Source organism: Mustelus asterias, unplaced genomic scaffold (assembly GCF_964213995.1).
Source record: "Mustelus asterias unplaced genomic scaffold, sMusAst1.hap1.1 HAP1_SCAFFOLD_642, whole genome shotgun sequence".
In the NCBI taxonomy this organism is placed as follows: Eukaryota; Metazoa; Chordata; class Chondrichthyes; order Carcharhiniformes; family Triakidae; genus Mustelus; species Mustelus asterias.
In genome coordinates this window covers 1-16303 of record NW_027590591.1, presented here as the reverse complement: position 1 = coordinate 16303, position 16303 = coordinate 1, and the positions used below count along the sequence as shown (strand labels likewise).

Genomic DNA, 16303 nt, shown 5'->3' with positions numbered 1-16303 from the left:
CCACCCCCTCGCTCTCCCCCCACCCCCTCGCTCTCCCCCCACCCCCTCGCTCTCCCCCCACCCCCTCGCTCTCCCCCCACCCCCTCGCTCTCCCCCCACCCCCTCGCTCTCCCCCCACCCCCTCGCTCTCCCCCCACCCCCTCGCTCTCCCCCCACCCCCTCGCTCTCCCCCCACCCCCTCGCTCTCCCCCCACCCCCTCGCTCTCCCCCCACCCCCTCGCTCTCCCCCCACCCCCTCGATCTCCCCCCACCCCCTCGATCTCCCCCCACCCCCTCGATCTCCCCCCACCCCCTCGATCTCCCCCCACCCCCTCGATCTCCCCCCACCCCCTCGATCTCCCCCCACCCCCTCGATCTCCCCCCACCCCCTCGATCTCCCCCCACCCCCTCGATCACCCCCCACCCCTCGATCTCCCCCCACCCCCTCGCTCTCCCCCCACCCCCTCGCTCTCCCCCCACCCCCTCGCTCTCCCCCCACCCCCTCGCTCTCCCCCCACCCCCTCGCTCTCCCCCCACCCCCTCGCTCTCCCCCCACCCCCTCGCTCTCCCCCCACCCCCTCGCTCTCCCCCCACCCCCTCGCTCTCCCCCCACCCCCTCGCTCTCCCCCCACCCCCTCGCTCTCCCCCCACCCCCTCGCTCTCCCCCCACCCCCTCGCTCTCCCCCCACCCCCTCGCTCTCCCCCCACCCCCTCGCTCTCCCCCCACCCCCTCGCTCTCCCCCCACCCCCTCGCTCTCCCCCCACCCCCTCGCTCTCCCCCCACCCCCTCGCTCTCCCCCCACCCCCTCGCTCTCCCCCCACCCCCTCGCTCTCCCCCCACCCCCTCGCTCTCCCCCCACCCCCTCGCTCTCCCCCCACCCCCTCGCTCTCCCCCCACCCCCTCGCTCTCCCCCCACCCCCTCGCTCTCCCCCCACCCCCTCGCTCTCCCCCCACCCCCTCGCTCTCCCCCCACCCCCTCGCTCTCCCCCCACCCCCTCGCTCTCCCCCCACCCCCTCGCTCTCCCCCCACCCCCTCGCTCTCCCCCCACCCCCTCGCTCTCCCCCCACCCCCTCGCTCTCCCCCCACCCCCTCGCTCTCCCCCCACCCCCTCGCTCTCCCCCCACCCCCTCGCTCTCCCCCCACCCCCTCGCTCTCCCCCCACCCCCTCGCTCTCCCCCCACCCCCTCGCTCTCCCCCCACCCCCTCGCTCTCCCCCCACCCCCTCGCTCTCCCCCCACCCCCTCGATCTCCCCCCACCCCCTCGATCTCCCCCCACCCCCTCGATCTCCCCCCACCCCCTCGATCTCCCCCCACCCCCTCGATCTCCCCCCACCCCCTCGATCTCCCCCCACCCCCTCGATCTCCCCCCACCCCCTCGATCTCCCCCCACCCCCTCGATCTCCCCCCACCCCCTCGATCTCCCCCCACCCCCTCGATCACCCCCCACCCCCTCGATCACCCCCCACCCCTCGATCTCCCCCCACCCCCTCGCTCTCCCCCCACCCCCTCGCTCTCCCCCCACCCCCTCGCTCTCCCCCCACCCCCTCGCTCTCCCCCCACCCCCTCGCTCTCCCCCCACCCCCTCGCTCTCCCCCCACCCCCTCGCTCTCCCCCCACCCCCTCGCTCTCCCCCACCCCCTCGCGCTCTCCCCCACCCCCTCGCGCTCTCCCCCACCCCCTCGCGCTCTCCCCCACCCCCTCGCGCTCTCCCCCACCCCCTCGCGCTCTCCCCCACCCCCTCGCGCTCTCCCCCACCCCCTCGCGCTCTCCCCACCCCCTCGCGCTCTCCCCCACCCCCTCGCGCTCTCCCCCACCCCCTCGCGCTCTCCCCCACCCCCTCGCGCTCTCCCCCACCCCCTCGCGCTCTCCCCCACCCCCTCGCGCTCTCCCCCACCCCCTCGCGCTCTCCCCCACCCCCTCGCGCTCTCCCCCACCCCCTCGCGCTCTCCCCCACCCCCTCGCGCTCTCCCCCACCCCCCCACCTCGTTCTCTCCCCCCTCCCTGGCCCCCCTCCCTGGCCCCCCTCCCCGTGCCTCCCTGCCCCCCCCCTCCCTGCCCCCCCCGCCTCCCTCCCTCCCCCCGCCTCCCAGCCTCCCTCCCTCCCCCCGCCTCCCTCCCACCCCCCGCCTCCCTCCCACCCCCCGCCTCCCTCCCATCCCCGCCTCCCTCCCACCCCCCGCCTCCCTCCCACCCCCCGCCTCCCTCCCACCCCCCGCCTCCCTCCCACCCCCCGCCTCCCTCCCACCCCCCGCCTCCCTCCCACCCCCCGCCTCCCTCCCACCCCCCGCCTCCCTCCCACCCCCCGCCTCCCTCCCACCCCCCGCCTCCCTCCCACCCCCCGCCTCCCTCCCAACCCCCGCCTCCCTCCCACCCCCCGCCTCCCTCCCACCCCCCGCCTCCCTCCCACCCCCCGCCTCCCTCCCACCCCCCGCCTCCCTCTCACCCCCCGCCTCCCTCTCACCCCCCGCCTCCCTCTCACCCCCCGCCTCCCTCCCACCCCCCGCCTCCCTCCCACCCCCCGCCTCCCTCCCACCCCCCGCCTCCCTCCCACCCCCGCCTCCCTCCCACCCCCCGCCTCCCTCCCACCCCCCGCCTCCCTCCCACCCCCGCCTCCCTCCCACCCCCCGCCTCCCTCCCACCCCCCGCCTCCCTCCCACCCCCCGCCTCCCTCCCACCCCCCGCCTCCCTCCCACCCCCCGCCTCCCTCCCACCCCCCGCCTCCCTCCCACCCCCCGCCTCCCTCCCACCCCCCGCCTCCCTCCCACCCTCCGCCTCCCTCCCACCCCCCGCCTCCCTCCCACCCCCCCGCCTCCCTCCCACCCCCCGCCTCCCTCCCACCCCCCGCCTCCCTCCCACCCCCCGCCTCCCTCCCACCCCCCGCCTCCCTCCCACCCCCCGCCTCCCTCCCACCCCCCGCCTCCCTCCCACCCCCCGCCTCCCTCCCACCCCCCGCCTCCCTCCCACCCCCCGCCTCCCTCCCACCCCCCGCCTCCCTCCCACCCCCCGCCTCCCTCCCACCCCCCGCCTCCCTCCCACCCCCCGCCTCCCTCCCACCCCCCGCCTCCCTCCCACCCCCCGCCTCCCTCCCACCCCCCGCCTCCCTCCCACCCCCCGCCTCCCTCCCACCCCCCGCCTCCCTGCCTCCCCCCCCGCCTCCCTCCCTCCCCCCCGCCTCCCTCCCTCCCCCCCGCCTCCCTCCCTCCCCCCCGCCTCCCTCCCTCCCCCCCGCCTCCCTCCCTCCCCCCCGCCTCCCTCCCTCCCCCCCGCCTCCCTCCCTCCCCCCCGCCTCCCTCCCTCCCCCCCGCCTCCCTCCCTCCCCCCCGCCTCCCTCCCTCCCCCCCGCCTCCCTCCCTCCCCCCCGCCTCCCTCCCCCCCCCCCCCCCCGCCTTCCTCCCTACAAAATGCGAATCCCTGGAGCCAGCCAGATCTTAAAGATACAGACTAATCAGTATTGTGTAACTTGATTTTTGTGTCTCTGTGCCCTGTTTGAGAGCAGGTTTCCACTCCATCTGACGAAGGAGCAGCACTCCGAAAGCTTATGGTATTTGCTACCAAATAAACCTGTTGGACTTTAACCTGGTGTTGTTAAAACTCTTACTGTGTTCACCCCAGTCCAACGCCGGCATCTCTACATCAAGATTTTAGAGTCCATTAAAGATGAGATTGCAGAGTACTTGGAAGTGCTTGATAAAATAGGACTGAGTCAGCACGGCTTTGTCAAGGGGAGGTCGTGTCTGACAAATCTGTTAGAGTTCTTTGAGGAGGTAACAAGGATGCTAGATAAAGGAGAACCAGTGGATGTGATTTATTTAGATTTCCAGAAGGCCTTTGACAAGTTGCCGCATAGGAGACTGTTAAATAAATTAAGTGCCCATGGTGCTAAGAGTAAGTTCCTGGCATGGAGAGAGGATTGGCTGACTGGCAGAAGGCAGAGAGTGGGGATAAAGGGGTCTTTTTCAGGATGGCAGCCGGAGAGGCTGGATAGACTGGGACTTGTTTCTCTGGAGCGTAGGAGGCTGAGGGGTGACCTTATAGAGGTCTATAAAATAATGAGGGGCATAGACAAGGTAGATAGTCAATATCTTTTCCCAAAGGTCGGGGAGTCTGAAACTAGAGGGCATAGGTTTAAGGTGAGAGGGGAGAGATACAAAAGTGTCCAGAGGGGCAATCTTTTCATACAGAGGGTGGTGAGTGTCTGGAGCAAGCTGCCAGAGGTAGTAGTAGAGGTGGGTACAATTTTATCTTTTAAAAAGCATTTCGATAGTTACATGGGTAAGATGGGTATAGAGGGATATGGGCCAAATGCGGGCAGTTGGGATTAGCTTAGGGGTTTTTTAAAAAAAAGGGCGGTGTGGACAAGTTGGGCCGAAAGGCCTGTTTCCATGCTGTAAATCTCTATGACTCTATGACGAGTGGTGTGCCTCAGGGGTCAGTGCTGGGACCACAACTTTTCACAATATGCATTAATGATTTGGAGGAAGGAACTGAAGGCACTGTTGCTAAGTTTGCAGATGATACAAAGATATGTAGAGGGACAGGTAGTACTGAGGAAGCAGGGGGGCTGCAGAAGGCCTTCGACAGGTTAGGAGAATGAGCAAAGAAGTGGCAGATGGAATACAATGTGGAAAAGTGTGAGGTTATGCACTTTGGAAGGAGGAATGGAGGCAGAGACTATTTTGTAAATGGGGAAATGCTTAGGAAATCAGAAGTACAAAGGGACTTGGGAGTCAGAATTCTCTTAAGGTCAACGCGCATGTTCAGTTAGGAAGGCAAATGCAATGTTACCATTCATGTCGAGAGGGCTTGAACACAAGAGCAGGGCTGTACCTCTGTGGCTGCATAAGGCTCTGGTCAGACCCCATTTGGAGTATTGTGAGCAGTTTTGCGGCCCCGTATCTAAGGAAGGGTGCACCGGGCCTTGAAAAGGGTCCAGAGGAGGTTCACAAGAATGATCCCTGGAATAAAGAGGTTGTCGTATGAGGAACGGTTGAGGACTCTGGGTCTGTACTTGATGGAGTTTCGAAGGATGAGGGGCGATCTTATTGAAACTTACAGGATACTGCGAGGCCTGGATAGAGTGGATGTGGAGAGGATGTTTCCAATAGTAGGAAAAACGAGAACCAGAGGGCACAACCTTAGGCTAAAAGGACGATCCTTTAAAACAGAGATTAGGAGGAATTTCTTCAGCGAGAGAGTGGTGAATTTGTGGAACTCTTTGCCGTAGAAGGCTGTGGAGGCCGGGTCACTGAGTGTCTTTAAGACAGAGATAGATAGGTTCTTGATGAATAAGGGGATCAGGGGTTATGGGGAAAAGGCAGGAGAATGGGGATGAGAAAAATATCAGCCATGATTGAATGGCGGAGCAGACTCGATGGGCCGAGTGGCCTAATTCTGGTCCGATGTCTTAGAGGCTTATGGTCTCCCACACTCGCCTCGCCCGCCGCCTACCTCGCCCCGCCCCGCCCCGCCCGCCGCCTCCCTCGCCTCGCCCGCCACCTCCCTCGCCTCGCCCGCCGCCTCCCTCGCCCCGCCCCGCCTGCCGCCTCCCTCGCCCCGCCCCGCCCGCCGCCTCCCTCGCCCCGCCCGCCGCCTCCCTCGCCCCGCCCGCCGCCTCCCTCGCCCCGCCCGCCGCCTCCCTCGCCCCGCCCGCCGCCTCCCTCGCCCCGCCCGCCGCCTCCCTCGCCCCGCCCGCCGCCTCCCTCGCCCCGCCCGCCGCCTCCCTCGCCCCGCCCGCCGCCTCCCTCGCCCCGCCCGCCGCCTCCCTCGCCCCGCCCGCCGCCTCCCTCGCCCCGCCCGCCGCCTCCCTCGCCCCGCCCGCCGCCTCCCTCGCCCCGCCCGCCGCCTCCCTCGCCCCGCCCGCCGCCTCCCTCGCCCCGCCCGCCGCCTCCCTCGCCCCGCCCGCCGCCTCCCTCGCCCCGCCCGCCGCCTCCCTCGCCCCGCCCGCCGCCTCCCTCGCCCCGCCCGCCGCCTCCCTCGCCCCGCCCGCCGCCTCCCTCGCCCCGCCGCCTCCCTCGCTCCGCCCGCCGCCTCCCTCGCCCCGCCCGCCGCCTCCCTCGCCCCGCCCGCCGCCTCCCTCGCCCCGCCCGCCGCCTCCCTCGCGCCGCCCCGCCCGCCTCCCTCGCCCCGCCGCCCCGCCCGCCGCCTCCCTCGCCCCGCCCGCCGCCTCCCTCGCCCCGCCCGCCGCCTCCCTCGCCCCGCCGCCCCGCCCGCCTCCCTCGCCCCGCCCGCCGCCTCCCTCGCCCCGCCCGCATTCTGCTGTGCATCACTCCACACACACACACACACACACACACACGCACACACACCAGTGCAGTGTTCCTTCCTGTGAGCAGGCTAACCCGCTGTATGTTTCTCACTTCAGGTGGAAAATAACTTTATGCTGGAAATGCAGAAGATGAAATTTATTGAGGAAATGCGAGCTATTATTGCAAGTTCCCAAGAAATGCTGATCAATACAGCGGAGGGCGATCACGGTGCAGTAGTGACTGCCCCTCACCACCCCGCAGATGCAGGCCAGTCTGACAGCAGCAGTGTGGTAAGTCAGAGGTGGATGGCTGTTTTGCCTCGTGATTTGAACAACCCGTCCCCACCTTGCCAAAGGAGGGACATCTCAGAATAGGGCGCGTAGACAAAGTAATCGAATGAAGATCATCCCCTGCCCCCCCGCCCCCCTTGAGCTGCCAAGTGGCAAATAACATTCACGCTACACAAATGCCAGGCAAGGACCATCACCAAGAGACACTCTAACCACCGCCCCATGACATTCAATGGTTTTACCATCACTGAATCCCCCACTGTCAACATCCTCGGGGTTACCATTGACCAGAAACTCAACTGGACTCACCACATGAACACAGTGGCTACAAGAGCAGGTCAGAGACGAGGAATACTGTGGCGTGTAACTCACCTCCTGACTCCCCAGAGCCTGTCTGTCATCTATAAAGCACAAGTCAGGAGTGTGATGGAATACTCTCGACTTTCCTGGATGGCTGCAGCTCCAACAACACTCAAGAAGCTTGACAACATCCGGGACAAAGCAGCCCCCACTTGATCGGCACCACATCTACAAACATTCAATCCCTCCACCACTGACGCTCAGTAGCAGCAGTGTGTACTATCTACAAGATGCACTGCAGCAATTCACCAAAGATCCTTAGGCAGCACCTTCCAAACCCATGATCACTTCCATCTAGAAAGACAAGGGCAGCAGATACATGGGGATACCATCACCTGTTGCTGGGTCAAAATCCTGGAATTTCCTCCCTAATGGCATCGTGGGTCAACCCACAGCACGTGGACTGCAGCGATTCAAGAAGGCAGCTCACCACCACCACCTCAAGGGCAACTAGGGATGGGCAATAAATGGTGGCCAGCCAGCGACGCCTGTGTCCCACAAATGAATAAAAAATAATTAATTCCTTTTGAGTAACTGATGTGAGTGAGGGTTGATGTAGCTGCCGAAGCTAGCAGATAAATGACGAGTTAATCTGTTTTATCTAGTGGTGGGGGAAGGAATGGTGTTGAAAAATACTGGGGAAACTCTGTGCACTCGCAAAGATGGCCTCAGCATTTTGCATTTTGTCCACGAGGGAGAGTGGTGACACTTCTGCACTGCTGCGCCCCCACCCCCAGACTGTCCCTCCCCGGGAAATGCCAACCCTTGGTTTATGTGGCAACGTGCCCCGCAGAGTGGCTTGGAAGGAGGAACGCCATCAGCTGATTCCAAGCACGTAGAATTCCGGCAGGAAGTGAGAGGCGAGAGCAATCTCAGATCCATGCAGCACCAAACCACAGCACAGGAAGCAGCCCCAGCTCCTCCGAGGCCAAAGTGTGAGAGTGGACGGGTTCCTGATGGTTGACGCTCAGGTGCAGATGTCGGTGCAGTGTGGACGGGAACTTTGTTCTATCTGTCCATGAGCTTTGCCTGCCCTGGGACAGGTGAAATGTGGAAACGAGCTTTACAGGAGAGCATACACACAAGAGAAGTGTGCGCAGGAGGAAAACGATAAAAAAGTGGAGAAGGTCATTCAGCCCTTCCAACCTGCTCCACCATTTACTAAGAAAATGCTGAACTCAATCAAGTCAACTTTCCTGCCCTGTCCAAATACCCTTCCATCTTGAACCTTGCTCAAACCCATCCACAGCCCTCTGGGGTAGGGAATTTGCAACCCTTGAGTAAAGTGCCCCACCCCACACGTCCCTCCACTCCCCGACGTGCCCTCCAGTTCCAGCCTCTGGACTGGAGATAACAGCATCCAGCTCCGCTGACAATCATGGGTTTCAGTGGCATCATCTCTCATCCCCCTAATCTCCGGAGAGCGTCCTGCTCCATCTCTCCACAATCAGCTGAGCCGTGGACCCTCCGAGGCAAGGTTTATTCCTGTTATTCTGGGTGGTGTGGGTGTCGCCAGCATTTGCTGCCCATCCCTAATTGCCTCTTGAATTGAGTGGTTGGCCAGGGCTGATTCAGAGGGGCAGTTAAGTGTCGGTCAACTGCATTGCTGTGTGTGGGGTCCGGAGTCACATAGGCCAGACTGGGTAAGGACGGCAGATTTCCTTCCCTGAAGGACATTAGTGAACCTGGTGGCTTTTTATGACAATCGATGATAGTTTCTGGTCACCGTTGCAGAGACTAGTTTTCGATTCCAGTATTTATTAATTGGATTTAAATCCCACCAGCTGCTGTGGTGGGAATTGAATCTGTGTCATAGAGTCATAGAAACCCTACAGAGTAAAGTTGGCCATTCGACCCATTGAGCCTGCACGGAGAACAGTCCTACCCATCCCCGTAACTACGCATTTACCCCGCTCATCCTCCTGACACTAAGGGGCAATTTAGCATGGCCAATCCACCTAACCCTCACATTTTGGACAGTGGGAGGAAACCGGAGCATCCGGAGGAAACCACGCAGAGACGGGGAGAGCGTGCAGACTCCACACAGACAGTGACCCAAGCCAGGAATCGAGCCCAGGTCCCTGGTGCTATGAGGCAGCAGTGCTAACCACTGTGCTACCCCAGAGCTTCTGACCAAAGTGGATAGTTTCACACTTATCCACATGAGACTGCATTTGCCAAGAAATTGCCCGATCATTTAGTCCCTCTGCTGCTTCCTTGCATCGTCCTCACAGTTTGCTTCCCACCGAGCTTTGTATCATTATTGATATAGGTTGCAAATAGTTGATCCCGAAGCACGGAACCTTCCGGCAATCCACTTGTTACATCCTGCCGATCAGAAAATAAGCCGATTATTCCTATTTTCTGTTCTCTGTCTGTTAATGAGTCCACAAACTAAACCAATAAACCCACGAGCTTTACTCTGTATCTAATCCCCATCTGTACCTGTACTGGGAGTGTTTGATGGGGACAGTGTAGAGGGAGCTTTACTCTGTATCTAACCCCGTGCTGTACCTGTCCTGGGAGTGTTTGATGGGGGACAGTGTAGAGAGAGCTTTACTCTGTATCTAACCCTGTGCTGTACCTGTACTGGGAGTGTTTGATGGGGGACAGTGTAGAGGGAGCTTTACTCTGTATCTAACGCTGTGCTGTACCTGTCCTGGGAGTGTTTGATGGGGGACAGTGTAGAGGGAGCTTTACTCTGTATCTAATCCCCATCTGTACCTGCACTGGGAGTGTTTGATGGGGACAGTGTAGAGGGAGCTTTACTCTGTATCTAACCCCGTGCTGTACCTGTCCTGGGAGTGTTTGATGGGGACAGTGTAGAGGGAGCTTTACTCTGTATCTAACCCAGTGCTGTACCTGTCCTGGGAGTGTTTGATGGGGGACAGTGTAGAGGGAGCTTTACTCTGTATCTAACCCTGTGCTGTACCTGTACTGGGAGTGTTTGATGGGGGACAGTGTAGAGGGAGCTTTACTCTGTATCTAACCCAGTGCTGTACCTGTCCTGGAAGTGTTTGATGGGGGACAGTGTAGAGGGAGCTTTACTCTGTATCTAACCCTGTGCTGTACCTGTACTGGGAGTGTTTGATGGGGGACAGTGTAGAGGGAGCTTTACTCTGTATCAAACCCTGTGCTGTACCTGTCCTGGGAGTGTTTGATGGGGGACAGTGTAGAGGGAGCTTTACTCTGTATCTAACCCTGTGCTGTACCTGTCCTGGGAGTGTTTGATGGGGGACAGTGTAGAGGGAGCTTTACTCTGTATCTAATCCCCATCTGTACCTGTACTGGGAGTGTTTGATGGGGACAGTGTAGAGGGAGCTTTACTCTGTATCTAACCCCGTGCTGTACCTGTCCTGGGAGTGTTTGATGGGGACAGTGGAGAGGGAGCTTTACACTGTATCTAACTCCGTGCTGTACCTGTCCTGGGAGTGTTTACTGGGGGACAGTGTAGAGGGAGCTTTAGTCTGTATCTAACCCTGTGCTGTACCTGTCCTGGGAGTGTTTGATGGGGACAGTGTAGAGGGAGCTTTAGTCTGTATCTAACCCTGTGCTGTACCTGTCCTGGGAGTGTTTGATGGGGACAGTGTAGAGGGAGCTTTACTCTGTATCTAACCCCGTGCTGTACCTGTCCTGGGAGTGTTTGATGGGGACAGTGGAGAGGGAGCTTTACTCTGTATCTAACCCCGTGCTGTACCTGTCCTGGGAGTGTTTGATGGGGACAGTGGAGAGGGAGCTTTGCACTGTATCTAACTCCGTGCTGTACCTGTCCTGGGAGTGTTTACTGGGGGACAGTGTAGAGGGAGATTTAGTCTGTATCTAACCCCGTGCTGTACCTGTCCTGGGAGTGTTTGATGGGGACAGTGTAGAGGGAGCTTTACTCTGTATCTAACCCCGTGCTGTACCTGTCCTGGGAGTGTTTGATGGGGACAGTGTAGAGGGAGCTTTACTCTGTATCTAACCCTGTGCTGTACCTGTCCTGGGAGTGTTTGATGGGGACAGTGTAGAGGGAGCTTTAGTCTGTATCTAACCCCGTGCTGTACCTGTCCTGGGAGTGTTTACTGGGGTCAGTGTAGAGGGAGCTTTAGTCTGTATCTAACCCTGTGCTGTACCTGTTATAAGTGAAGTTTCTTTTCTTTTCCATTCTCTATTTCCTGCAACTCTTTCCCCACCCCTCCCCCCAAGTTACTTTTGCTTTGGGTACGATTCACACTTTGGAAGGTCTGTTATGTGACCCTTTCCGGTGAGAATGAGCTGGATGTTTGAGCAGAGCACTTGCTGGGTAGGGGCGTGCTGAGCAAGCTGGCCTCGCCTGGAGTGGTAGTAGTGACAACAATGTTATCCAAAGCACGCCCAGGTTGCCGAGGGGGAAGGTCACTCCATGCCTTGCTGCTGATCACTGTGCACGTGCCAGCTTTCCATGTTAGAGCAACATCAAACTTGGCGGCAAACACTTTCTTTCTCACTTGCATGCTTCCCCCACAACTTCTATGCGACTCGCCTGCACCCCTCGACCCACGGAAAGGGCCAAACATCACCCTCCTGCGACACTTGAAGACCAGCGCCATGCAATGCCGACTGGGCTGTTCGCACGACAGGAGCTGTCCCCTTCAGGAAAGGAGAGGAGGCAATCCGATGCAGGCCATGGGAAGACATGCAATGTCCACCCCTCCCCTCCCCACCATCTCCGCGTTCACGTTAGGTGAGCGCCTTTAAGGAAGAGAGCTTGAATTGAGCGGCTGGTGTAGATGTTAATCTTTGTTTCTCTGTGGGTTTAGCACGTAGGTGCGGAGCAGTTACAGATGAGCCAAGCAGTCTCTCAAACGAGCGGTGAGTACTGTGGAATCTAACCTTCAAAGGGTCGGCCACCAGCTCAGTCCCCCTAGGGGTGTTAGAACTTCACAGTGGTGAGCATTGTGATCAGTCAGCGAGTGCCCTTCTCTCTCGCCTGTTATACCCCTCGTTGACCTACTTTTCACCTGGTTTCTCCCATTTACCCTTGGAACTGGGTTTCCAGGTTCTTGCCCTCGGCCTGTGCTGAGGTCCCTGCTCTTGGCTGGGCAGATGGCGGAGCTGCAGGAATGGCCGGCTGTGAATCTTCCCCCCCATCCCACCCCACCCTGGCCCTGTCCCGGGTAGTGTGAAGGACCCTGGCAGGACTCCTGCTCCAAAGTCATCATCTGGCAACTCCCACCAGGAAGCAAGGTGAGACTCGGCTGCCTTGCCACATTCGAACAGCCCACTGACGTACTCGGACTGATATCTGTCCCGCTTGCTTTCGGGGCGGGTGGGGGGGCTGTGGGGGAACAGGTTTAATGGTATCTAATTGAGGCGTACAGGGGATTGACAAACTCAACGTAGAGAGGACGTTTCCACTTGTGAGGCAATCGAGAACGATGGGTGATAATTTTAGGATAAGGGGTGTCGGATTTAAAACTGAGGTGAGGAGCGATGAATTCTCTCAGAGGGTGGTGAGTGTGTGGAGTTCACTGCCCCAGGGTGCGGTGGATGCTGGGACATTGAGTAAGGAGCAGCTGGACAGATTTTTAATGAGTAGGGGTCTGAAGGGCGATGGTTAACGGGTGGGAGAGTGGAATTGAGGATGAGATGAGCCGTGGTCATGTTAAATGGAGGAGCAGGCTCAAGGGGCTGAATGGCCTATTCCCGCTCCTAGTTCTTATGATGCATGGCCAACATTGGGTTTGCTGTGTGACTGAACAGGAGTTGCAGCTTATGCCCCCCCGCCCCCCCCGGACGAAGCCCAGCCTTGTGGAAAGGCTGGGGGAAGGTGGGGCGAGTTTGAGCGCGTGCGTTTTTTTTTCTGTGTGTATCCCTCTCTCTCTCTGTCTCTCTCTCTCGACCCCGCCTCCCACCTCCCCACTTTCTGCCCCTCCCCCTCCCCTTTAACCCCTCGTCCCCTACCTCCTCCCCCTCCCTCCCTTCTCCCCCTCCCTCCCTTCTCCCCCTCCCACCTCCCCCCTCCCACCTCCCCCCTCACCCTTCCCCTCACCCTTCCTCTCCCCTCTCCCCCTTCCCCCTCCCCTCTCCCCGATCCCCTCTCCCCGATCCCCTCTCCCCGATCCCCTCTCCCCGATCCCCTCTCCCCGATCCCCTCTCCCCGATCCCCTCTCCCCGATCCCCTCTCCCCGATCCCCGATCCCCGATCCCCGATCCCCTCTCCCCGATCCCCTCTCCCCGATCCCCTCTCCCCGATCCCCTCTCCCCGATCCCCTCTCCCCGATCCCCGATCCCCTCTCCCCGATCCCCTCTCCCCGATCCCCTCTCCCCGATCCCCTCTCCCCGAGCCCCTCTCCCCGAGCCCCTCTCCCCGAGCCCCTCTCCCCGAGCCCCTCTCCCCGAGCCCCTCTCCCCGAGCCCCTCTCCCCGAGCCCCTCTCCCCGAGCCCCTCTCCCCGAGCCCCTCTCCCCGAGCCCCTCTCCCCGAGCCCCTCTCCCCGAGCCCCTCTCCCCGAGCCCCTCTCCCCGAGCCCCTCTCCCCGAGCCCCTCTCCCCGAGCCCCTCTCCCCGATCCCCGATCCCCGATCCCCTCTCCCCGATCCCCTCTCCCCGATCCCCTCTCCCCGATCCCCTCTCCCCGATCCCCTCTCCCCGATCCCCTCTCCCCGATCCCCTCTCCCCGATCCCCTCTCCCCGATCCCCTCTCCCCGATCCCCTCTCCCCGATCCCCTCTCCCCGATCCCCTCTCCCCGATCCCCTCTCCCCGATCCCCTCTCCCCGATCCCCTCTCCCCGATCCCCTCTCCCCGATCCCCTCTCCCCGATCCCCTCTCCCCGATCCCCTCTCCCCGATCCCCTCTCCCCGATCCCCTCTCCCCGATCCCCTCTCCCCGATCCCCTCTCCCCGTCGACCTCCCCCCCCCCCCCCCCCGTCGACCTCCCACCCCCCCCGTCGACCTCCCCCCCCCACCCCCGTCGACCCTCCCCCCCCCCATCGACCTCCCCCCCCCCCCCCGTCGTCCTCCCTCCCCCCCCCCCGTCGTCCTCCCTCCCCCCCCCGTCGTCCTCACCCCCCCCCCCGTCGTCCTCACCCCCCCCCCCCCCGTCGTCGTCGTCCTCACCCCCCCCCCGTCGTCCTCACCCCCCCCCCGTCGTCCTCATCCCCCCCGTCGTCCTCACCCCCCCCCCGTCGTCCTCACCCCCCCCGTCGTCCTCACCCCCCCCGTCGTCCTCACCCCCCCCCGTCGTCCTCACCCAACCCCCGTCGTCCTCACCCCCCCCGTCGTCCTCACCCCCCCCGTCGTCCTCACCCCCCCCGTCGTCCTCACCCCCCCCGTCGTCCTCACCCCCCCCGTCGTCCTCACCCCCCCCGTCGTCCTCACCCCCCCCGTCGTCCTCACCCCCCCCGTCGTCCTCACCCCCCCCGTCGTCCTAACCCCCCCCCGTCGTCCTAACCCCCCCCCGTCGTCCTAACCCCCCCCGTCGTCCTCACCCCCCCCGTCGTCCTCACCCCCCCCGTCGTCCTCACCCCCCCCGTCGTCCTCACCCCCCCCGTCGTCCTCACCCCCCCCGTCGTCCTCACCCCCCCCCGTCGTCCTCACCCCCCCCGTCGTCCTCACCCCCCCCGTCGTCCTCACCCCCCCCGTCGTCCTCACCCCCCCCGTCGTCCTCACCCCCCCCGTCGTCCTCACCCCCCCCGTCGTCCTCACCCCCCCCGTCGTCCTCACCCCCCCCGTCGTCCTCACCCCCCCCGTCGTCCTCACCCCCCCCGTCGTCCTCACCCCCCCCGTCGTCCTCACCCCCCCCGTCGTCCTCACCCCCCCCGTCGTCCTCACCCCCCCCCGTCGTCCTCACCCCCCCCGTCGTCCTCACCCCCCCCGTCGTCCTCACCCCCCCCGTCGTCCTCACCCCCCCCGTCGTCCTCACCCCCCCCGTCGTCCTCACCCCCCCCGTCGTCCTCACCCCCCCCGTCGTCCTCACCCCCCCCGTCGTCCTCACCCCCCCCGTCGTCCTCACCCCCCCCGTCGTCCTCACCCCCCCCGTCGTCCTCACCCCCCCCGTCGTCCTCACCCCCCCGTCGTCCTCACCCCCCCCGTCGTCCTCACCCCCCCCGTCGTCCTCACCCCCCCCGTCGTCCTCACCCCCCCCGTCGTCCTCACCCCCCCCGTCGTCCTCACCCCCCCCGTCGTCCTCACCCCCCCCCGTCGTCCTCACCCCCCCCGTCGTCCTCACCCCCCCCGTCGTCCTCACCCCCCCCGTCGTCCTCACCCCCCCCGTCGTCCTCACCCCCCCCGTCGTCCTCACCCCCCCCGTCGTCCTCACCCCCCCCGTCGTCCTCACCCCCCCCGTCGTCCTCACCCCCCCCGTCGTCCTCACCCCCCCCCGTCGTCCTCACCCCCCCCCGTCGTCCTCACCCCCCCCGTCGTCCTCACCCCCCCCGTCGTCCTCACCCCCCCCGTCGTCCTCACCCCCCCCGTCGTCCTCACCCCCCCCCCCGTCGTCCTCCCCCCCTGCCCCGTCGTCCTCACCCCCCCGTCGACCTCCCCCCCCCCTCCCCCCCCCCCCCCCCGTCGTCCTCACCCCCCCCCCCCCGTCGTCCTCACCCCCCCCCCCCGTCGTCCTCACCCCCCCCCCCCCCCCCCCCCCGTCGTCCTCACCCCCCCCCCCCGTCGTCGTCGTCCTCACCCCCCCGTCGTCCTCACCCCCCCCCCCGTCGTCCTCATCCCCCCCGTCGTCCTCACCCCCCCCCCCCGTCGTCCTCACCCCCCCCGTCGTCCTCACCCCCCCCGTCGTCCTCACCCCCCCCCCGTCGTCCTCACCCCCCCCCGTCGTCCTCACCCCCCCCGTCGTCCTCACCCCCCCCGTCGTCCTCACCCCCCCCGTCGTCCTCACCCAACCCCCGTCGTCCTCACCCAACCCCCGTCGTCCTCACCCCCCCGTCGTCCTCACCCCCCCCCCCGTCGTCCTCACCCCCCCCCGTCGTCCTCACCCCCCCCCGTCGTCCTCACCCCCCCCGTCGTCCTCACCCCCCCCGTCGTCCTCACCCCCCCCCGTCGTCCTCACCCCCCCCGTCGTCCTCACCCCCCCCCGTCGTCCTCACCCCCCCCGTCGTCCTCACCCCCCCCGTCGTCCTCACCCCCCCGTCGTCCTCACCCCCCCCGTCGTCCTCACCCCCCCCGTCGTCCTCACCCCCCCCGTCGTCCTCACCCCCCCGTCGTCCTCACCCCCCCCGTCGTCCTCACCCCCCCCGTCGTCCTCACCCCCCCCGTCGTCCTCACCCCCCCCGTCGTCCTCACCCCCCCCGTCGTCCTCACCCCCCCCGTCGTCCTCACCCCCCCCGTCGTCCTCACCCCCCCCGTCGTCCTCACCCCCCCCGTCGTCCTCACCCCCCCGTCGTCCTCACCCCCCCCGTCGTCCTCACCCCCCCCGTCGTCCTCACCCCCCCCCCGTCGTCCTCACCCCCCCCGTCGT

General features: G+C 64.4%; 1 protein-coding gene across 1 annotated transcript in view; it reads left to right on the top strand.

The window, feature by feature from the left end:
- Window positions 1-11706, top strand: part of LOC144487196 (serine/threonine-protein kinase WNK2-like) — a gene marked incomplete at its 3' end in the record, with an annotated part of 124144 nt that extends 112438 nt beyond the window's left edge. The window contains exons 14-15 of the mRNA XM_078205250.1: window positions 6343-6516; window positions 11655-11706. Coding sequence (XP_078061376.1) covers window positions 6343-6516; window positions 11655-11706 — 226 coding nt within the window. The remainder of the gene's footprint in view (window positions 1-6342; window positions 6517-11654) is intronic.
- Window positions 11707-16303: the final 4597 nt, after the last annotated feature.